Source organism: Anser brachyrhynchus, assembly GCF_964034855.1.
Source record: "Anser brachyrhynchus genome assembly, chromosome: 4".
In the NCBI taxonomy this organism is placed as follows: Eukaryota; Metazoa; Chordata; class Aves; order Anseriformes; family Anatidae; genus Anser; species Anser brachyrhynchus.
In genome coordinates, this window is record NC_137698.1 from 46,869,944 (window position 1) to 46,892,421 (window position 22,478).

Consider the following 22,478-nt stretch of genomic DNA (forward strand, 5'->3'; position numbering starts at 1 on the left):
GAAAAAAGCTTGAGAACTTGAACCCTGAACCTTTTTTAATAAAAAAAGGCAAATGAGGAGTGATAATCAAAACCATTTCAAGTGAGTTGAATGGCTTGTATGCTTGCACTTGGAGCAGGAGCCCAATTCAGAGGAGATGGCTGTAAAATACGAAGGAAACAAGTTAGATATCTGAAAGACTGGTTCGTTGTACCAGAAACTCTTCTTCCCGAGGCAGTACAGCAGTACTCACATTGGAGACACTTAAATTCATCCTCCAGGAATGTGTAAGAAAGGATAGTTAACATACATTTGTGTAGAGATTTATGACTTTATGCTAGCAGGCTTTCCTAGGGTGGGCTTTCCTCTCAGGGGACACGACTGAAAATGTTGCCGGTGGCTGGAAGAGGGCACTGCTGAAAGTCACAGTTTTAAATAATCGACACTTGAGGAGAAGACCATAGATCTGGGGGTAAGCAGAGGAGACCAGGTGCCTTTGGGTTGCTTTCTCATCCGCGTGAGCTGCCAGGAGCGTGGTGAGATGCTTCAGCCTCTGTCCGCAGGAGGGAATTGCAGCCAGTGGGTGTGAGAGGGCAGCTTTGATCTCTGTTCGTAAAGGCACCGGGCGGCTCGACATGCTGCAGGGAGACAACTGCGTCAGGGGTAAGGCAGGGGTACCTGTCTGTGTAGCCTCCCTGAGCAAAGCGGGATGCCAAAGAACACCTCTAGCAGGGAGGAGCTCCTGGGAAGCCCTGGGGTGCTGGGCTGGGGTGCAGGGAGCTACTGACACAGCTGCTTGATGGTGCTTTTGCACTCCTGGGAAGTAACTGCGTGGCCAGCTCCTGCAAGGCTTCAGGAGCCATGGCTCTCGGCCGCCGCCAGGAAAGGGCTGAAGCAGCCTGTTGAGCACGCACCACATGGCACGCTCGGTGTCAAGACTCGTTATCACGTAACGAGATTAAGCCTTGGTGCAACAGCGCTGTGCAGTGCAGGCTCGCCTGGGTGGCTGGGGAAGCGCACCGCAGGAGCTGGGCACGGGGCGATCCTCCGCGAGCGTCAGCAAAGAAGCTGTAAATGCTGAGACCGCCGGCAGACGTTGGCAGGTTATTTGATGTTGTCGCTCCCGGGATGCTGCTTCGGAGGGCTTCGTCGCCCAGCATGAGCAGGAGGGCTCTGAAACGTGAGTTTGACCATGCTTTATTTTCTTAGGGAGGGACAGAAGAGGGTGCTTAGCCAGAAGGACGCATTAGTTACTATTACTCTGCATGTGTCTGTGCAGTAAATAACCTGTACCTTGTGTCCAGTAAGTAGAGACAAATCGCTGTGCAACGCCTAGTGGAAGTACCCAGCGAAGGAAATCATTACTGGTCCGTGCTGTTACATCAAATGCTGAGGGAGTCCAGGACAAGGAAATGCTAACAAAAAGGTCACGCTACTACCGTGGCAGGAGAAAAACCAGAGTAATGGGCTGAAGCAGTGCTGCTGAGGGATTTTGTGGACGAGCTTTGTGGCGCTCAGTCCCTTTTCTGAGGTTCTGACTAACAGGCAGGAGTCAGGGAGGCAGTGCCGCGGGCAGGTAGGGCAGGCGGGGAGCAGCTCCCGTTTCTCTGGCAGACCGATGGTCTGATGAGTGCTGCTGGACGGCTCCGCTGTAGCCAGAGCAATTGGGTTGTGTTGACAGGTGGGACAGGTGAGGAAGGAGAAGCTCATTATTTCTCAAATGGTTAGATGGATTTTTTTAAACTTTTAACCTGGGAGTTGATTAAAAGCTTTCACCTGGCACTTAACTCTGTGTTGGATGTCCTTGCTGCCTTGTGACATGGAGGCACCCTGGGTTTCAGCCCTGAAAGCAGAGATGTGCACCTCCAGCCTGCCCAGGGTGGGCAGCGGGGCTCTGGTGCCTGGGGAGCGTGCTTCCTGGGGGTGATGCTGCTCGCAGCACGCCTTCGCCGCTGCAACTCCCACCATCCGAGCTGAAAGGGTGAAAACACCTTGCTCGGGTAACTGCTCGCCTTCGTGGCATTGCAAGGAGTGTCACTGGGAAGCACAGAGGGCTGTTCATAGCTGCAGCAGCCTAGGCAGGTGGCTGGATGGGGTGCAGATGAAGCAATGCTCAGTGCCCGGGGCATGTGCTGCTGCTTCGCTGGGAGGGTGCTTGAGGCTGGCTGGGAGTGCTTTCCTCAGGCCAAAACTGATGCAGCATGACTGCCCAACGTGGCTCTTGGGGCAGGGCAGGGGGCAACTGTGATAGCTGTCCTAACATTTACCATGCAATCGTTTCCCTCCTTCCCTCCTTCCTTCCAGTTCTGCATCAACGTTGTTCTTGTTTTGTACTTCTTTCTTGGAGAAAAAGTGCATCTACACTTGCCTGCCCAATGCTTTGGAGGGCAGTGAGATAGAGGAGGTTTTCATTTATATCGCAATATGAGGCTGTTCTTGCCTGTGATCTACCTTTTTGTGGTTGTAAGGAGTAAAGAGATGGCTGGCCTTGTGAAGAACCCAAGGGATCCTGGAGTTGCCTGGGAGGATGAAAACCAAATAATAAACACATCCAAAATCCCTCTTTATGAGGAAATCACGGACAGTTGGAGCCAGTGCTCGAATGCTGGCTGTGGTGTACCACCAGCACAGCTAAACGGATGGCCGCAGGCTTTGGGGTGCCCACTTGGCGAATATTGAGTGTAGAACTGGTGGCAGCAAGGTCCTTTGCCAATCAGCGTGGAGTTAATGTCCGTGCCCAGAAGGAGGATGAAAACGTGAGCTCAGAAAAGAGCTGAGAGCGCTGCTGGACATCTGGGAAAAGGGGATGCTCCGCTGTGTTTTTAGAAGCAGGCAGACGCACAGCTTTTGGGCATCTGGTATAGATGACTAGCAATGAAAGGGCTCAAGTCTCATTGCAAAAATGAAGAGAGGAGTTATTGGAAATGAGAAATAAATCTGCACCAAATAGGCCTGTTCAACAAGCTTTCTTTATATTTGCAAGCCAGGAGGCTTGAATGGCTCTTCTGGTTTTTCAGCCTGGATGCCTAGACACATTGCTTGGAAACTGATATGAGCAAACAGTTTGTTCTGGGGCTCGTGTAAAGCGGAACAAAAAGAAGCTGTTGTGTTTCTTGGCTAGTCCATCATGTGCACAATTTTTTGAGACGATTAAGGTAGGAAAAAGTAAAGTGCTATGGAAATCGTGACATGGTCCTGCAATTTCTCCCCTCTTTAACCGGCCTATTAAACTTTTACAGAGCTCTTTAGAGAGCGCCTTTGAGTGGCAACTTGTGATATTTTTGGTGGTGCTGAAAGATCTCTTGAGAGAGAGACTGGTTTTGCTGAAAGCTTGTAGAAAATGTACTGCTTTCGGCCAGGTCTTCATCAGGAGGGTGCTGCCCAGACGGAAGGTGGCTGTCAGCTGTCCTGGGACGAAAGCATATGGGCTGAAACTGCAGGTGGCTGGAGTGAGCTGAACTTTGTGGAAACGACAGGGGTTTTGCTGACCCTGTTTAGCGCTAGTATGCTGTCGTGCAGCATCGTAAAACTAGCAGCTTCTTGGGTTTAAATTGCCTTGAAATGTAGAAGCAATACCAATTTACTGTTAACCAGCATCTTTTGTTGAGGGATTTGGCATGCTGCTGCATCATGAGGATGGCTGTTTGAACTGCGAAGCTTGTGGAGCAGGGATCGGAGGTGCAGAAGGTGAACCCATTTCATGTGGTAGGTCTGCTGGAGCCAGCACAGTCATCTTAAAGCCTCTGAAATTGCAACGGGAAATCAGGAAAAAGTCTCATCCTTAAGGCTGATGCTCCTACAGGACAGGACTGAGTTTGCTTGACGAGCAGGTGATACTCAGCCAAGAAGGCGGGGATGTGCTGCGGTGTGCCCGTCTCTGTGTGCAGAAATCAGGGCTGCTTTGTCCTGGGGATCCTGAAAACAGTGCCCTGGGCCCGGCACGGCCAGCTCCTGCTGATGGCATCTCGGTTTTGCGTGTGCTGTGAGTTCATTACAGCTTCGTCAGTTAACTTGGCGTTGTTCCTGGGGCTATGACATGAAACCTGTGGATACAGAATCGTGATGCCTCACTGCCATGTATTTGGCTGTAGGTACTTCATCACTATTTGGAAGAGCTTATTTGAGAGCTCTGATGCTTTGCTGCCCATGTGTATTTTGTGACAGCCATGGATTTGTGAGGAGATGAGTGAAGGCGGCCGTGATACATGGAGTAGGGACCCGCAGTCTTGTCCTCTGGGAATGGGCTGCAGAAGTGCAAAGGGTGCTGCAAGAGCAGTCAGGCATTGCCAGCCTGTACAGAAGCCATACCTCCCTGAGAAGTGCTCGTGAATTACTTTAAACATACGTCATCCTCTCTGTGTGTAGAAACAAGAAATGTATATGGAAGCCATTTGCAGGCTGGGAGAGAGCAGGGGTGGAAATCCACGTTACAAAAACAAATAATTGCCCTGGCTCTCCAGGCCTTCCAACCCCTTTGGTTTACCCAGGCTGGCACTTCTTCGGCGTGTTTGCTTGCTGGTAATAGTGGCACACATCCGCGCTGCCATGACGCGCAGCTGCTGGGCTCCGCAAGGCCTCTGCGGGAAGGAAGTGGTGGATGCCAGCAGCCTGCCAGTGAACGCTTGCATGAAAATAAATGGTCTCTATCAGTCAGGAAACAGACCCTGCATCGCCTTATTGATCACAGACATCCAGCGCAACCAAATGGAGCTCTGGATTTTATCTTTCTTGCAGAATTCAAGAAAACGCTGTTGGATAGCCCAGGGTGGCACTGGATGAAAACGTTGCGTTAATTTGGGCATTGGGGGCAGCACAACACAAAGGGAAATGAACTCCAGATGCTCTGGTGTGTTGTGGGGGCTTGTGAATTGTCTCAAATGCAGCAGCGAGTTGCTGAACTGAAACTGCCAGGTTTTTGGTGCTTAAAGTGAATCCCTTGTCTCAGCTGGCCATCCATAATTCCCCATTCTCCCTTTGGAACACCGCGATGTTTTAAAAGCCACGCAAATAGCCTTAAGCATCAGCAAGTTTCAAAGTATGCCGTGAATGATTCAGTCATTACTCTGTAGTAATTAATTCACAGCTCAGGTCGTCAGGATAACTTGTGCTTTTTTTTTTTTTGCACAGTTATGCTAATACTGCTGTCATTTTCTGCAGCTAAAATAGAGAAGCCGTTCTTCAGACATGTTTTATTGCTATCGAAGTACAATGTACTCTTGCGATGCCATTATAAGAGCTATTTTTTATTATTTTTCTGGAGAGCCAGATTTTGGCTGGTCCCCTTGTGGGTGTGCAGGGCTGGCAAGTTTTTAATGACGATGATGAGAGCAAGTTCTCTGGAGACAACAGGAGGCCAGGAAGCGTCCAAGCATCTGTGTGTTGGGAGGCTACCTGCGAGCTCGTTCTAACAACAGCGGACCAGAAGGAATAACATTGCTTGGCAGGAAGGGGACAACTCTGTGAGAGCTTCACCAACAGGTTTGGGGTGAACTGGTGTGATTTTTCCTCGAAAAAAGGCTTCCATTTATATTGTGTTAGCCTGTCCTGGAACCCTGTGAAAGAGACAGAGAAGAATTGCTGAGAAAAATACAGCGTGTTAGCATGAAACGGGAACCAGGGAAAGGGAACGTCGATGTTGACCTAACAGGGAGCTGAGAAACACGGAGCGTGCTTTTAGACCCTTGGAAGGATTGTTCCAGTTGTTTGTGTCAATCTGCAGGCTGAAAGAGGAAAACTTCTGCACACTGTCTTGCAAATAAGGACTAAATTCCATGTCCTTCAGGGAATATAGGAAGAAAAATTACTTCAGCGGTTCAAAGGTGATAAAAAAGTAAAAAGCTGTATACTGCTGTTTGGTCCATCACTCGTTTTCACGTCTTCGTATGCTGAAATTCTTGGTTTTGACCTGTTCGGATTAGGCACTGTCTTTGTGCAAACCGCTGTAAAAGCAGTTTTGACTTCGGGGTGTTTTCTTACACACCAAAGAGAATAATAAGCAGGGAGGGATACTGAGATGCTTCATCCTGAACCTTTGTGCTTTCATCCAGTCAGGATGGCATTTAAATCTGTGGTTTGAGAAATCGTGCTGCCCTCGCCCCACTGGGGGACTTACACTTGCTGGGCTCTTGCTGGGGTGTGGGGGGCTGCTTTGCGCGTCTCTTGCCTCCCCGGGGGGCTGCCCGCCTGCTCACACGTGCTGTGGGAAGGTGACTCTGCTGCACTGGAGGGTTGCCGGTGGGCACGGCTGGCTGATTCCATGAACCTTACCTGCCTCAGTGAGCTGATGTTAGTCATCCTTCCCTTCCAGCCGTCGTTCCCCTGGCTGTTTGCACCCTTGAAACGTTTTCGGAATGCTTCGTGTTCTTTTCTTGGCTGTCGCGGCGTCAGTCCAGCCAAATGCTCGTCTTCATTCCTCTGCCCTGAATGCCTTCCAAGTTGTCTCTGTCTCCGGGGGAGAAAAATCAAACTCAGAAAAGAAGCTGATAATACGTTGGTATGATGTATTGTTTTCCATATTGAATGGGAGAGCAAGCTTGCAAATCATTTGTTACATATTACCAGAGTTAGGAATCGGTAATGAAGAAAGAGACCAATGCTTACTCTATACTACTTTCAGGCTCTTTTTCATCAGCAAAGATAAGTTGCATTTTTGAAATGTGAATCTCACAAGAAATAGGCTGGAGTAGCCGTGTCCTTTGTTCTGTGTGATTCTTGCAGTTCTTCTGAGCATCGCATGGTCTTTTCCTAAAGTTACTCTTCTATCCAGGAGCAACTGCTGTTTTAGGATCGGAAGGAAAACTCCGGAATAGCTTGGGCAAAGTCTGCAGTTTTATAAAATGTTTCACCGCTTCCAAATGACCACTGTTAAAGCCTTCTCTTCAGGGGTGCCGAGACAGCTTGCTAAGGTTCTGCTTTGCAGATTGAAGCTTGAAATGCTTGTTAGGAAAACGTTTATTGCAGGGCTGCTTGAAAGGCAAAGCCCTGTGAAAATGAGGGCCGCGAGGTGAGTGATGAGGAGCTGGATGCTCCCCAGGCTGCAGACGCGAGGTCTGTGCCCGGTACCCTGGGCTCCTCAGCAACCTTGGGAGGGCTTGCACCACTCGGAGCGTTGCTGGTGCCCTTCCTGCCCTGTGTGAGGGAAACTATGCGGAGCTGCCATCAGGATGCTAAAGCAGCTGTGTTCGGCAACAATGTCTTGAAAGCTGTTCCTCTTAAAGCTCTTTCTGTATTTTCCATTCCATCAGGTGCTATGCTCTTTGTCACGGGCTTTTTGCTTTCACCAGCAGAAACTTGCCCATTTTTGTGGGTATTTTCTATTTCTAAACTGTAATTCAAATAACCTGAGATTAGATTTTAGTACATACACTGGTTGTTTTCCAGAGAGAAGAACTGGAAGTCATGTTGAAAATATTTTACTTTCATAATGTGTGCATGTGTCTAGACTTCCTTTTGTCTGCCCGCTGCAGTGACATCTTCTCAGTTGTCTTCTGTCTTCCTTTTGCTGTGTGTGGTTTGTAATTCAGTAATAAAGATAAACTGTGGCTTAGTCCTCCGTGTGAACCGTGACACGGACACGATCAGATTGCCACCCGCATGTCCCTGGATGAAGGGCAGTGCTGGGTGTGCAGGGAGGAGGCACTGTGCAAAACTGTTTGCCACCTTTCAGTGCTGCTGGTTTCCCATTTCTAGGAGTTGTTCAATGTTCCCACTGGATGTTAGCTGCGTCAGGGCTGGTCAACCACTTCCCCAAAGAATTTGGCACCAGAAAACAACCATTCGTGTAATTGTAACTGTTACTGGCAGCTTGTCACCTCTTGTGATTTATAGATTTTTTTAATTGAAGTGCAGCAAGGCTTGATTTTCAGCACGTATTGTAAGCTAGCATCTAATATAAGTAATAACACTGTGTGTTGAATTTTCAGGTGTTAGGATGTTTCTGAAACCATCGGTTTTAATGAAAAGCAGGACTTGAAATCAAATTTGAGATGATAAGATAGTTAGAAAGCTGTGGGGTTTGGAACAAGCTTCAGTAGGGTTCGGTAGGAATGTGATCATAATTGTGCTTTAACAACCTTAAAATGATGCTATTCATCTTCTCAGGAACTGTTCTGCATAGTTGAACTTGTACATGAATCTGGCAGTAAATCACATACAAGGATTTATTACCAGGTAGCAACTTCAAGTGATCACCATGATAAATGTCTGCTGCTTTGTTTATATTGTTGTTCATTTAAAATCCTGCGTAAATCTTGCCTCTGTAATACTGTGGAGGAGCTGCTATCTTTTTTTTTTCTACCAGTATTCACTTATCTTCTCGGCAGAAAGAGCTGGTTGTGAGGCTGTCCTCAGTCTTGGAGTCCTCTCCTGTAATTATTGTGTGGTGGTGCACTAGTGGCAGACTCGGTGTCAGCGATAGGTTGGGTGTCAGGCTCACTTGTCCCCTGACAAAAGTCGATCTTTTCAGAGAGGTTCTCATCCTCACTCTGTGATGGCTTCAGGATAGAAAAGGCAGTAATCAGGCTCTAAAATGACTGCTTCTGTTTTGCTTCAGAGTTTCTTCTCTGTACTTGTACTGTGGTTGCATCTCGCAGAATTAGCGGTCCGGAGCAAATACCCCGGGGAAGGTGAAGTGCTTCTCTTCAATGCCTTTTTCAGACTGCTACAAAACAGTCCCTAAGTATTTCAGGGTTGGAAAACCAATTAAAACGGAGAGGGTCTGGCTGTTCTTGTTTGTGTATTCTCTTCTCCTCCTTCTGTGCGTCATTCCTCAGTGACAGGTCCATTGGGCAAGTACCCTGATGTCGGCGTAGCCTTGCACCAGCATCTGCAAAGATGTGTGCAGTGCTAGATCCTGTCAGTCTGCTGACAGGATGGCAGGTCGAAATGTCCTCATGGGGTAGTGGATAAGTCTTTCTGGGATTGCCAGACAAGTCCGTTCTTAGCTCACTTACTGCCCTCCTTGGGAAAAATGAGCCACTTCACTGTGTGTGTGTGTGTGTTAAAACCCTTTACTTTGATGGGGTTTGAACATGCATGCTACTCATCCACCTGCGGTTTTTCAGATGGGGAAAATGAACCCAGGCCTCTCTTACTGGTACTAATTGCTTCAAAATGGGAATCTTTATAGCTTGGCCAAGAATTTGCAAAGAACAATTGGGGTTGTTCCAAGTGAAATTTTTCAGTGCTTTGCTTAGTGTGAAACAGCAGAGATGCAGCAAAACATGTTAGCAAACAAAAAAACCACACTGCTTATTTGATGTTGTCCCATTTGCCCCAGTGGAATTGTCAGGTGGTGTCAGCCGTAGGGATAACTTCGATGCTATCTACAGTGACCTGATGGTACTGACGAAGATGAAGTAAAAGCAGAAGTTTTCTTGGTGGTTTAGCTCTACGTACTCTGGTTTTATCTTTAAAGCCAACTGTGTTCTACAGCCAGCCATGAGTAACTGTAAAAAATGCTTTGTACAGGATTTAGGATGCCCAAGCCCTGAGAAGAATCTCATCTGCCCCACACTGATGAAAGATGAGCAAGATCCATCAGAACCTTGATAGTACAGGGGTGTGTGTGGGGGAAGTTCAAGAGCAAAGGGGTGGCATGTCTCGAGTTTTTCAAGATCTTTCCAGGAATGAATCCCAGTATTTCCCTGTCTTGTCAACAAAGAAAGCAGTTTGCGCTGTTGAGAGCTAGGTTAGCTACCAATGCCCATTTGTATTTTGTCATCTGAGCTATGAGTCCGGTAGAGTGGCAAACCTCAGAAAATGAAATGATTGACCTCAAGAGATTCATACAAAATTCCTTATGGAAATGAATTTCTTGAATATGTCTGAAAGAAAAAAAAAAAATTCAGAGGCTTTGAGCTGTGTTTCCTGCACAAACAAAAGTATCGCACCGCACCAATTAAGCAATGATGTTATTTGCTGAATGCATCCAGATCTGCACAACACGAGGCTGTTACTTCATAGCTACAGGATTTTGAGGGACAGCTTCTGGTATATCTGGCGTTATCATCCCTGATCAGATCTTTTTGTTGCTCCTTTTATCCCTTGAAAAGAATGCAGGGCTGAGTATTGCCTTTTAATGCACTTGTAACTTGCAGTTTGTGCCTGCTTTACCCAGGCCAACCAATGCTGCAAAGTTCCTGTGTATGTTTAAAAACAGCTTATCCCAGGAAGGCAGATAAAAAGCAGTAACTTGTTGCCCATATGTGATAATTTCACCTGTAGTAAAACTCATGCTGCTGCGGAGCATTCTCTGGAAGCCCTTTGTGTGAGAAGCCGTTTGAGAGCAGCCTTCTCCTTCCTCCCAGTTCTGGTGGAGGATCCAGCTGTCTTCATTCAGCACCTTGCTGTCTTGCAATCGGATTGGCATGGAAAGGAGGAAATGTTCCCAACGTGCAGGTAGCTTTCCAGCAGTACGAGAATTGGGGAGTTTTGGAAACGATCAACTTCTTTAAATACCTATCCAGAATTATCATCCATGTGAAAAGAGCTCTGTATGGTTTGATTGGTAATTCATTTGTCCTAGTCTTACTTGTCATATTTTGGTGAGTAGTCGTACTGAAGTGTAAATATGTTTAATTAGCAATGGACATTAGAAGACCAGTAATTAAAGAGAGAAAGTGTTGTAGTAATCAGCAAATATTAGGGAAAGAGATGACCTGAAAAATTTGCATCCTACCTCAGAAGTTCCCAAGTCAGAGCAACTTAATGCAGAGCTTACTGATCAGTCTAGTTCCTATCCAACTGTACCGAAGGATGGAGCTTTGAAGGAGAATTCTTCCACGTTAAAAAAACTCCCAATGTGTGCAAGTATTTTCAGAATGGATAAACCTGGGAAGCTGAGTTTTAAGTGTGTGCTTTTAGTGTTTTGGCCTCAGTCAATGGTACGTTAATGTTCAAGGACAAACGAAGCCTTCAGGAAGCTGAGCACATACCCTGTTTCAGTCTGTGTTTGTGGTCCCCAACAGCAATTAGAGAACAAAGCTGCCCACACCTGGGGGAGGGTACGGGTTATTTTCACAGCAGTAACCCGCAGTTACATGAGCAGCGTATGCCCAGAGGTTGTGTTTCTGTGCTGTGACTACTCCAATAACGCAATGAGCAGGGTTTACACTCTGGTGGCAGAGAGCGAGGGCTGTGAGTGCTCATACTTTCAGTTTCTCTTGGTTAAATAAGCTCGTAGGATTTGGTCTGTCTTGGGGGGTGCTGGGAAACGGATGGATTTGGTCCTTTGGTCTTGGGCTTCCTGGGGCCGCCGGTACTTAGAGGTGTACATTCTTTCCCCTTTCGTCTAATTTCCTCCCTTTGAAGTGGGGATCAGGCTTCCATTGAAAGCAGAAGTTGTCCAGATACATGACACACGAACATCTGACTTCGTTTGAGGGTACATGAAAGGCTTTTATTACTTTCCTTTAACGTTTCTGCCTCATAATATCATCCTAAATCACACTATGGAATGAAATCACAGTAGTTGCCTCCCCGACCCCCTTTGTGTTGTAGCAAGCTTAGTGCTTTATGTACAGGATCTTTCAGGGCCTAGCTGAGATTCCGGCTGCATTGTCCTTCATGTGTCTGGAAAAGGGCTGCATCATCTGTGTCCAATTTAGCTGAGCTGGAATGCCGGAAACGGGTTTTCTTTCCTGAAGAAATGTAACTGCAAGTGTGTTGCGAGTGAAAGCACCGATCTGGAGTTGTTCCTCTGTTTATGTACAGCGGAGAGGGTTTCCAAGGTTCAGCCGCTTTTATCTATTGATAGGTTATGGTCCCCATCTCTGTGGCATGGAGGAGCCGTGCTGCTGCCCTGCGCTCTCTGCACGGTTTGGCATGGTGACCTGAAGCCCGCTGCAGCCGGCCACCCCTGCCGGCTTCTCGCGTGTCCTATCAAAAGGCGCTCGGTGAGGTTTGCTCTCTTAATACTGTGTGTTTGGGCTCGTAGGCTGGCCTCGGTGGAGGATGCTGGTAGATGTTACGGCTCTGTTACGATGCCTTATCACAAACAGCAAACGAATTAATTTCGTTTTTTGTTTCGCTGAAGCACGTGGCAAATTTCAACATCTTGAGGCGAACTTCTCTAAAAGAAATTGTAGAATTTCAGAAGTGAGTTGGCATGTGGAAGCATTGGTGTGGTTTTGTATGTGTTTCCTCCAGATTCCTTTGCCAGCTCATTGCCAGGAAAGCTGAATGCCATCAACAAAGTAAGTCTGACATCTGTCAGCTTGATTGCTTCTCGTTCTGTCAAATCGGAACATTTTATGCATAAAGCTATTTCTGATTCTTTAGAAACTTTCTAGGTTTTTGATGGTTTTGTTAGGGAAATGTAAGGTCAAAGAATCTTGCTGTTTACTCTTACAGTGTTGAAGCAGCACTGGTGATTTTAGGTCTTGTAAAAGACCTGTAGGAATAATGAAAACAGAAATGTGGAGAAATAACAAAGCCTTTCAAGAGCTAATGCAGAAACGAAAACTCAAGTCACAAGAAAGAATAACGACAGCATCTGTTCTGCCAACTCCCAAGTACTAACTTCTTTTTTTCTAGAAGATAAGCTGAAAAATCTTAGGGAAGCCTGCATCTGCTCTGATTAAACTTGGTTCTTAAATTTTGGTAAGTGATGAATCAAGCTGGTCTAAACAAGTCAACTTTTATGAATCAAATCACCTCCTATAGGGTTGCTATCGAGAAATTTTGACTTCTAACTTGGAAGAACAACTGTATGCAAAGATGATGAAATATTCGGAGGAGAGAAGTGGTAGCTAACAATCTGATGTCAGTGAAACTATGTTGCTTGTAGTAGGTAAGATTTTTCGTGACTGCAATTTCTTAATGAAGTATAGTATAGTATATAGTATATATACTGTATATAGTATATGTGCTATATATATATACACACACTATATATATATATATAGTATAGTATATAATGAAGATGCATTCCAGACACCCAGTACTTAAATAAAAACCATGGCTAGTCTGGAGCATTTAGGACCCCCTGGAATGGCTTCAGACCTGTTTTTTTGGTGTCCACGTGTGCACAATCAGTGTGCCTGCCTGCATGCCTTCTCTGTTCTCTCTCAAATCATTAGCTTATCAAGGTCAAGTGGCTGCAGAGTAGAAGTGCATGCTGTTCGGGTTGCACATGCAGAGAGAAGTCAAGTATGAAGTTCTTAAAAGAATGGATTAATCTAAGTACCTTACACTGGCTTTTCTGTGATCTCTTCTAGAGGTTGGCTGTAAGTAGAATTCCATGGGAAATGTTGTATGTAATGAATGGGTTTAAAATAGCAAAAGTCACAGCTGAAGCTTTTTCCCAGCTCTGCTGCACTGGGCTTGTGTATGGAATAACCTGTGGTGCTGATGACTGCATTTCTCATGTACTTAGCAGTCACCTCACATAATTCATACTTTCCAGAAAGCACTGTATTTTACAAAAATAAATCTTCTCTCTATGTGTTTAGACGAGTAAGGGAGCTGTTTGAATTTGCAAGGCACTGATTTAAACTTCTGTTGTAATCCTGCACTGATAAAACACGTTGCTTTTGAAATTCAGGGTTGTGTTGGTACAGGTGATAGATAACGTAAAGGTTACAAGTGTGAAAATATGATCTTCTGAAAATGAATATTTTTTGAAATGACAATTGTGACACTTGCTGTAGATGACAGAGGGAAAAACTATATATTCTATGAAAGGAACATGATTTAGTCCTATTTTTCTTCACCGGTGACCACTGAAGAGATGGGGAAGGGCAGACAGTGACTGCACGTGCATTGCTGAGGGCAGCTGAAAATCCAGGAGCACGCAGGGACCTCAGCCAGCAGCAGTGCTGGAGCCCTTGGCACAGCAAAAGGAGCGCGTCTGGGCAGCGACCCTTGTCCTCAGGCCACATGCTCTTGGCAAGTTGTGAACTGGGGTCTGCGGTTAGCTTGTACCCATCTGTAATATCCATAGGAGTGTGCTTGCTTTCCCCCCTCCTGTAATTTACTGCTTCTAATGCCATGCTGGAAATTGCAATGAGCTTTTATTCAGTCATGATCAAGGATGTAATTTGCAAGTGCGGGGAACAAGTGCATTAGCCAGCTGAGCAAAGCAGGAGCTCATTTACAGAGAATGCCATTGCATTAAAATCATAATTGTATGCAACTCTGTCACTGAGCATCGTGATGCATTACTGTGCTAGCCGGTGCCTTTCGGTGACTCCCCAAGAACCTGAATCCCTTCCTGAGGCCATACATGATCTGAACGTGCTTGTCTGCCCACTCACAAATTTAGGGAAGAACAAAAAGCGTAGCCCAAATGCTGGTTAACGTAGGTTGTTACAAAAAGGAAACGTGTATCTTGGAGGTATGTTGGCAGTGTTTTCACAGCTAGTCCTGAAAAACTAGGAACAGAACAAGAAATGTTTACCTTAGAGGTTAAGTGTAGCCAAGCGGTGTGCATCTCTCCTGGCTCTCAATTGTTTACTTGATGGAGGATATAATGTTCTCTTTGCTTTCTCTTTTGGTTGAACAATGCTGGAGAAAGGTGTTTACGTGGGTTTTTGCTAGATTTCAGGTGGCTGAAGATAACCAGGTCATTGCTGAAAAGGCTCTTGACTTCTGTCCTACTTCTTCCTTGCTCCATGAGCAAATGAGCGTGGGGAGGATGGCAGTGTGCAGCTAGGCTCGGCATCGTGCACACTTCACAGGCAGTATATGTAGTCGCCAGAGACACGTGTGAACACAAAAAAATGAACTCACCTTCTCTAAAAGCCTTTGGCTATGGGATATGGGAACAGAGCCTGAAGATTGTGGGTGTGATACGGCAGAGATGCATCTTTGGCTTCATTAGTTCTTTAGGCACTGGTTGGAAGAGGAGATGCTACCATCCTTGCACAGGTTGACCTTACAAAGGACAAGGACCATGTGAATTTGGACAGTTCCTACATGAGAATGACTTTGAGAGTCTAGGGAGTGGGAGTCAGAGGCTGGCTGAGGAAGGTGGAGACAGTATTAGCGTGGAGCTTTAATGAAAAGGGCCGTGAAGTAGTAGTGCTTAGTTAGCAGTATTGCAGCATCACTTATCTTCTGCTGAAACAGCTGAGGTAGTTAGTACGGCAGACTCAAAGCTGCTTTCTTTAATATACAGGGGGGATTTTAGACTCCAATTCTAGTTTTCTAATTCCTAATACAAACTTGGTTTTAAAGTAACTGAAATGTGAATTCTGTAAGTATGAATTAATGCTTTCCTGGGCAGAAGTTGGAAATAGCAACTACAAAATAATGGAGCTTATTTTGTGTTGGCGCTCTCAGTGGAAAGACACACATCTGCTTTCAAAAACGTTGGCTATATTGTCTCCAGTTTTGTAGCATGGAAACTTGTCAGCATGGTTCATGTTTTCAAGTGGCAGAGGCAATTACCTTTTACATAAAACATTTCTGAAAAGCTCTAGAACTAGACTGATTTCTGCTCAGAAGTCTATTGGAAATTGAGGTCCTGCTGGGGTTGGCCTGCAGAGAGGACACAACTGTTTGTTCCACTTCGGAGAGGAGCAGGAATGGAAGGAGATGCACCCCCGAGGGTGCCAAGCCTGACCCTTTGGTTCTGACCTGCCTGAATTTGTAGTCCTGAGACCAAGCCAAGAAACAAACTGCCTGACTCATCACCTGTGTACAGCACACGCCTGCCTCTTTACCCCCAGCATGGCTCCCACTGAGGCCCCCAGGAGAAGATTGCTGCTGCTCTGAACCTGGGTATGTAGGGACCAATGTCCAGCTGGGTCTGCAGCCACAGAAGCACAGCCCCAGCCTCTGCTGTGGCCAGCCAGCGCCTGCTGCAGCGCTGGGACTTCACGGGGGCTGTGCTTGCTCTGAACAAGAGATGGACTTCAAGTGCAGTGCAGGCAGCACATGTTCCTCTTATGCTCTGGCAACCACAAACCCTTTTTGCAGGACCTGTGTGCTCCTTCGTTTTAGAAGAATTTTTTCCTCTCCCCCATCTTTCTTCATGGGTTCTTATTCCCATGTTGCATGAATGGGGCTCCATGTTGACTCATCCTCTGTTTTTTTTTTTTTTTTTTTCCTAAGGAGAACATGGGTTAAAAGCATGGAGGGAGCAGTTAATTGCAGCAGCTTTGGGTGAAGGCTTTTGCTGCTGTTGACAAACTAAGATTTTTTTTCCCACCTGCCCGCATACTTAGTGAATGTAATTTATAACATCTTAATTCTCTTGGTCAATTCTGCAAGGAACACCTAAAGCCTGAGCTGCTTTGAGAATAGGAGGACAACATGGCCAGTCCCACTGTGTTGGTTTTCCTAAAAGAGCATGCAGCCTAGTCACTGTCAGAGAGCTGCTGACATCCTCACTTGATGCTTTTGGTCATCAGTCTTTTAGAACGAGGAGTAGTGCCAGAAATTATTTTTATACTTTTAGAAATGATTTGCTGAGATCATGTTTGGACCCAACTCTTGATCAATTCTTTTGTAAGCTAGTCCTGTAAATGCTCAAGTGTTTACCAGTGACATATGTGAATTAAGTTGTTTTTAAGCTGTCCTCGTGATCACTTTCTCCATGTGAAGTATGAAGTTGTAAACAGGATTTGGGGTTTTCCAGTTTCAGCTGCTCTGGGCAGCATAGCCCATTGGTTGGGAGCGACATCTGGGAGCTGGAGTATCTTTTTGCTGTTCCAGATGCAGCCTTTGACTTTCTCCCTGACCTTTTCGCTGCTCAGCATTGCCACTTGAGGCTTGCCAGCCATTCTGCATTTCTTTGTCCATCTTGCATCACTTGACCCTTCAGCTACCAGAGGCTCTTCTCCATCTTGTCTCTTGTTCTGTGTGCTTCTCCAGATGGTTACAGCTGACTTCCTGCTGTGTGCAGTTTCTCTGTAGCATTGCCACTTTTACAGAATAAGACACCTGAAGTGGAAGCCCAGGCGGAAACCAGGAAGATGAGGGACTGCTCTGCTTTCATCATGCCTTTACTTCCATCACACTGGCAGCAGCAACCTTGTCTCACCACCGTGTGCTGCAATGTGAGGAAAAACCTGAGGACGTGATGTGTGCATAACAAGTAACATGCAGAAGCATAACAGAGGTGCTGTTAGCCTTCTAAGTTCCTTGTGAAACTTTAAAAACTCTTCTTTGTGGTGTGACTCTTGGTAATGGCTGCTAAATCACAATATTCCAACCACCTACACTTGAGAGTAGCGAGCCAGGCGGATTGTCTGCAAGGACATGCCAGTTTCCTGGCCTTCTACAGGTGGGGTCCTTCTTGACTCAGAAGTAGGCAGCTGGATTAGGAAGTGGTGAGACTAAAGCACCACTTGGAGCTGTCAGAAGAGTCTGTAATGGACGGGGGCTCTTAGCTGTGCACCTTTCCTATGCCTCCTGCTGCCACAACAGTAATGTAGGGACAAAAAAGCATCTATCTGAAGATTGCTGTTTGCCTTTAAACAGCAGAAATTTAGCCTATGACAAGTGCCCAAAATACAGCGTGGCCACATGATGCTGTAGTCACAGAAGTGCTGCAGTTGCTTTGCTTTATGTAACAGGAATTGACAGGTTCTGGGGATGCTCGGGAAGACATCAGGTTACCCAGCTGTGCTTTCTACCAGGGAAACTGAACATCTGGCCTGCTTGGGTTTCCTACACGCCAGCTTGGGCAGGGGGCTATCCTGAATACATTAAGGCAAAAGGATTTTGAAGGTGATTTTTTCCAGGGTCATTCTGAAGGGAATTTAGTAGTCACAGTTTCCATTGTACTTTGGTAGCAGTTGAATACCTTCAAGTAGTCTTGAAAAATCCTCTGGTGCCCTTTTATTTGTGCTAGATATAGTTGTGCTTGAATTCCTGTAAATAAACTGCACGCTGATAATAGAAGTTGAGCCAGTGTAAGAGGATGTGTAGGGTGGTTCTGGCACTGAATGCAGCTCAGGCACTCAAGTGTTACCTTGGACCAAGAGCTCCATGTCTTGGCAGAAGTATTGGATCTTGGTTTGGGAACAGCTCCCTGAGTGCGCTGCAAAGTAGTGCAGTCTTCCATTGGCTTCACTGGGCTCTGCATCAGGCCTTGTCTAATCTGACCGATGATACAGCTTTCACATTTTTTTTTCCTGCCCGAGAAGTAATTATTTAGGCCTTGGAAGTGAAATTCTTTCAAGCTAAATATTGTCAGCCTGTCCCTGATAGGACAGAACTGGGAAGGGGGAGTTCAGAAGGGCCGGATGTGTCTGTGATGAGGAGCGTTAGTGCCAGTAGCACAGCAGCAGTGGCTGACACACGTGTGCCTGTGCTGCTGCGGAGATTTGGGTGTCTTAACATGTGTTACGAGTAAGATAACCATTGCTGGTGTTTTCAGACACTGAAAGGTATCAAAGTTGTTATTCAACCAGGTTAAATGGAGAAAAATCAAAAGAAAATGCTCTGCTCAGAGGCAGCGCTCCATACCTGAAAGAAGCTGATAACCTTCAGCTTGGGCACTTAGACTCTAGGTAGCTCATGGGAAATAAGCAGAGAGGAAGCCAGAGTTAGGCATTGCTTGGAAAATGAGGTATATCCCTTCATGTAAGGGTGGAAGTATCAAAATGCCATTTCATACATTTGTGTCACAAAGATCATTATGAATTTGGCACGCAGGCAGGCACAAATAGGGGAAGGGAACAGGCCTGTGTCAGACTGCAGGAGGGCGGGTTTGGGCTAGTGCTTGGGCAGCTTGGTGCCCCGACCTGGTTCGGACCAGGCTGAGCACGGGCTTCAAGGGAGCTGCTGCGGCGTGTGAGGGATGGAGAAGGCTCGCTGGAAGCAAAAGCTGATGCAGCTTTGCGTGCTGGAAGTGTGCCAGCTGGGCCATGAGAAACTTGAGGGGGAATAAAATCACACAGCAAGATCAGGGTTCCGTGCCAAACATCTTGGTGCAGTCCGGGGGTTGCATTGCGACTGGGTTTGTCGTGCTGTAATAACTTTCTCTGATGATTTCCTGGCAAAGGGCTGGGACTTGGGGGAGCTGCCAAGTCCTGTGTTTCCCCGTGTCCGTATGACAGCAGGAGATCTTGCCCACAGCCAGCCCAGAGTGAACGGACTGCGCAGGATTTGTCCAGCTCTGCTCGTTCCCTACGCTGGAGGCAGGCCACGTCGGTGGCGCTAGCTCTGGCGGAAGGCATGAGCTGTGTTTCCCATTCAGAAGATGGGTTTGAGGAATACGCTTCTTTAGCGCTTGAAAACGTAGTGGCTTTCTGCCTGGTCTCATGGGAGCGAGAGGACTCGCAGTGTGTTGATATAATTCCACACGTGTTCATGTGTTATTTACATGCTGTTTGCACCTCGCTGTTCCCTGCAGCACTGCCAGCACCCTGATATTTCTGCAGTTTGTTTTTATGATCTTGGTGTTGAAGCAGCTGTAAAAACAACTGGTGAAAGTGAGCCAGCTGCTGGAATTTGTGATTCAGTCTGGTTTGTTGTAGGCAGACTCTGAAAGCAAAGGAGTGGTGGAAAACAACAACAACAAAAAATGTAGTCTTGTGTCTAAATATAATAATGTGCACCAAAAACAGGTCAGGTGGCTGAAATTAACTGCTGAAGAGAATCAGAATCACTGATAAAAGAAATAATATGGCGGTTGTGTACAGAAAGTGTCTCAGGATATAATATAGCATTAATCTAAAGGAAATCTTACCACTACCTGCAAGGACTTACTGCTTGGAGACTGCTCTTGCACCTCGTGTGTTTTAGCGTTACAGAAAAGGGTTGATAGATTTATCAGCAAGGAGGCACAGATCAATCAACACGTTGGCTGTCTAGCTGAAATGCGCATACTTGGCTTGTGTCCTGGTGTCAGCACCAGTGCCGTGTCTGGGTGGAGTGGAGCAGCAAGGCACCTTCCAGCCCGGGGTTTCATAGGCGGTTGGATGCGTGTTTGTGGTCCAGGTGCAGTAGGGACCTGGCTTCCTTCGCAGTGCGCCAAGAGAAGAAGTCGCTGTGCTTAAACTCCTCCTTCTCTCCTCCCTCCAGGCCGGCCTGGGCAGCAGAGGTGGATTGGGATTTTCTGCAGGTGCATAGCAAGGAGCAGGGAATGGCCCGTGGAAATCATTTTGTCCTGTTCTAAGTTGTAACAACCTACCTGCTGGCTGCAATGCTTTCCTTAAAATGGTTGCCAGTTGGCTTCCTGAGGACGTGAGCTGGAGAGCTGCTTCTCCCCATCTGCTTTGCCCCCCCAAAAGCCAGCAGTGTCTGAGAGATTTCTGCTGGGATGGAGAAACTCTGAGTACTTGTTAGGTGCATTTTCTGTCAGAGAGGGTGGCCTCGTGTGGGACAGGTAGGTCCGTCCTGGTTCCTGACACCCCCACTGCATGTGGGTGATGAGCAGAGGCAGGGTGTGAGCCTGTCTTGAAAACCTGCCACGTGTGCGTGAGGTCATATATTGAAGATGATCCAGTCGTTGCTTGTTGCAAATAACTTCAGGTGAACCCCAAAGAGGCAGGAGACCCATTTTCTTTTCTGCTTCTGAGATGGCCACCAAGCGATTGAAGTTCTGATATTGCACTTTGCAGCAAAAACTGTGGTGCAGAGCAGGCGCGTTAAGGGTTGTAACCACAGGGGGCAGCTTCCAAGAGCCAGCCCAAAGCAGGGGTGGAGTAAAAGGCTGAGCTCAGTTACAACAAGCGGCAGTGGAACCACGGCAGAGACAGCAGCTGGGGCAGCTGTTCCAAAGGGGGATAAGTGTGAAGGGTAGGAAGAAAGGAACCAAAGGAAAAACATGCTGAAAAACATCCCTGGCTGGAAGCTGTCATTCTCCAGTTATTTCCGCTTGCTTTCTTACAATTGCTATTCATTTCACATTGATGTAGCAATATCCAGACAAAAACTGGTGCTAATTGTCAAAGGGATCGTCTACTCTATCAAGTGGATGTGTATCCCCATTCCTCATGTTCCTTAAAAGCCAAGCACAAACCTCTGCACCGTTGGTACCTGTTAGTGTGTTCGTTAACAGCCTTGTTTCTATCAGGGAACGGAGCAGGAGTGCTGGGCGCAAAGTCACCAATATCTTTTGCCAAAGTCACAACAGAAAGCTTGTGTCTAGATATTCCTAGTCAGAAACATCTCCTGCTTGCAGGGTCTGGGTTATTTTGTTCTTTTTCTACCCGGGTGTGTAGAAACAACAAAAGTCCTTAGGCAGCCAGCCTGCCCAGGCACTAGCAGCTGTGCAGGTTCCCGGCTGGGCAAGGATGGCTGCTGGTGGTTGTCCAGGAGAAGAAAGAGGTTGTCTTTCAGGCACTCAGACACTGAAATTTCACCGTTCATTTTGCACGCTGGCGCTTTTGTGGTTTTGGTTGCATTTTATTCTGTTTAAGTATATGCAATTTGGCACACTTGGGTCTCAGTTGGACTTGTATTTCAACTGAGAATATCACAACGTGCAACCGAGAAAATCTTGATTTTTTTGAGCTCTAAACTTGGTAAGGTATCAGGAGAAGCCTTTTGACCATCAAGATTTAGCATGTGACTACACAGTTGTATGTAAAATATCCGTCTAGAATGTCTGTGACTGTCCAGATATGGTAACAAGTATAGTTTTAACAAGTCAAAAAGCCACTTGAAAATTTGTCAGTTCAATTCCACCCTTCAGCGCTGGTTTGGACACGTCTCACGCCTCGAGTTGATGCACTAACATTTTGTATGATTGGCAAAATGTCTGTAAAGAGGCACAGCTGGACACACCGATTTCAGCCATGGGGTTGGTTATAGCATGGGATATGCAGCTATTTTTTATATTTACTGTCCACAATACCAGTGACAATAGTTAAAAAATAAAAGAAAATAAAATAAAAACAGAAGCCTTATTATATGGTGTGATAAAGCCTGTCAGGGAATATTAAGAGGTTTGTCTGGCAGCGGGAAGCATCCTGCCTTCCTTGGTATGAAGACGTACTCTTAGTTCATTCCTTCTCAGTGCCTGTAATCCAGCAGCACTCAGTGTGAGAAATAGCTGATGTCTTCTTCTGCCTGCGAAGATATTATACGCTGTAGTTGAAGCAATTTTTGCCTCTTGGCTGCTTTTAAACAACTCATTTCATTGTTGTTGCTGTCTCCTATAGGTGAGCAGTACTCACACAGCTGATGGGTGCTTGTATGAGAGTAAGCAGTCAGATGGTAAATGCCTTGCTAGCACTCTCTGGTAGTCAGGGCATGTTCATTTCTCAGCTGTGTTGAAAGGAACAGCTTTCTGCTGGGCTCATGATCTGATTCTTTTTCCTTTTCCCCTTCCTTTCTCATCAGGAGAGTTGCCCAGGCCCAGTATGGACGAACACACTGGCCCTGCAGAGAGTCCTCCTCCGAGCCGTGGGCGGCACAGTGCCTTTAAGTGTGGGTGGCTGCGGAAGCAAGGAGGCTTCGTCAAGACCTGGCACACGCGCTGGTTTGTTCTCAAGGGGGACCAGCTGTACTATTTCAAAGACGAAGATGAAACCAAGCCATTGGTAAGTGAAAGGAGGAGATGGGATGGGAGGTGGGGGAGAGAACTAAGTTCGTACGAG

At 46.5% G+C, this 22,478-nt stretch overlaps 1 protein-coding gene across 6 annotated transcripts in view; it reads left to right on the forward strand.

Annotated features, from left to right (window-relative positions):
* ARHGAP24 (Rho GTPase activating protein 24) overlaps positions 1–22,478 on the forward strand; it is a 236,912-nt gene that overhangs the window by 60,670 nt on the left and 153,764 nt on the right. For 5 of the 6 annotated variants that reach the window (XM_080591963.1, XM_080591964.1, XM_080591962.1 and 2 more), the window contains one exon: positions 22,222–22,421. In XM_080591963.1, the coding sequence (XP_080448089.1) occupies positions 22,242–22,421 (180 nt within the window). In that variant the 5' untranslated portion in view covers positions 22,222–22,241. Of the gene's footprint in view, positions 1–22,221; positions 22,422–22,478 lie in introns of those variants that run through there. The other variant, XM_080591961.1, reaches the window with a different exon arrangement.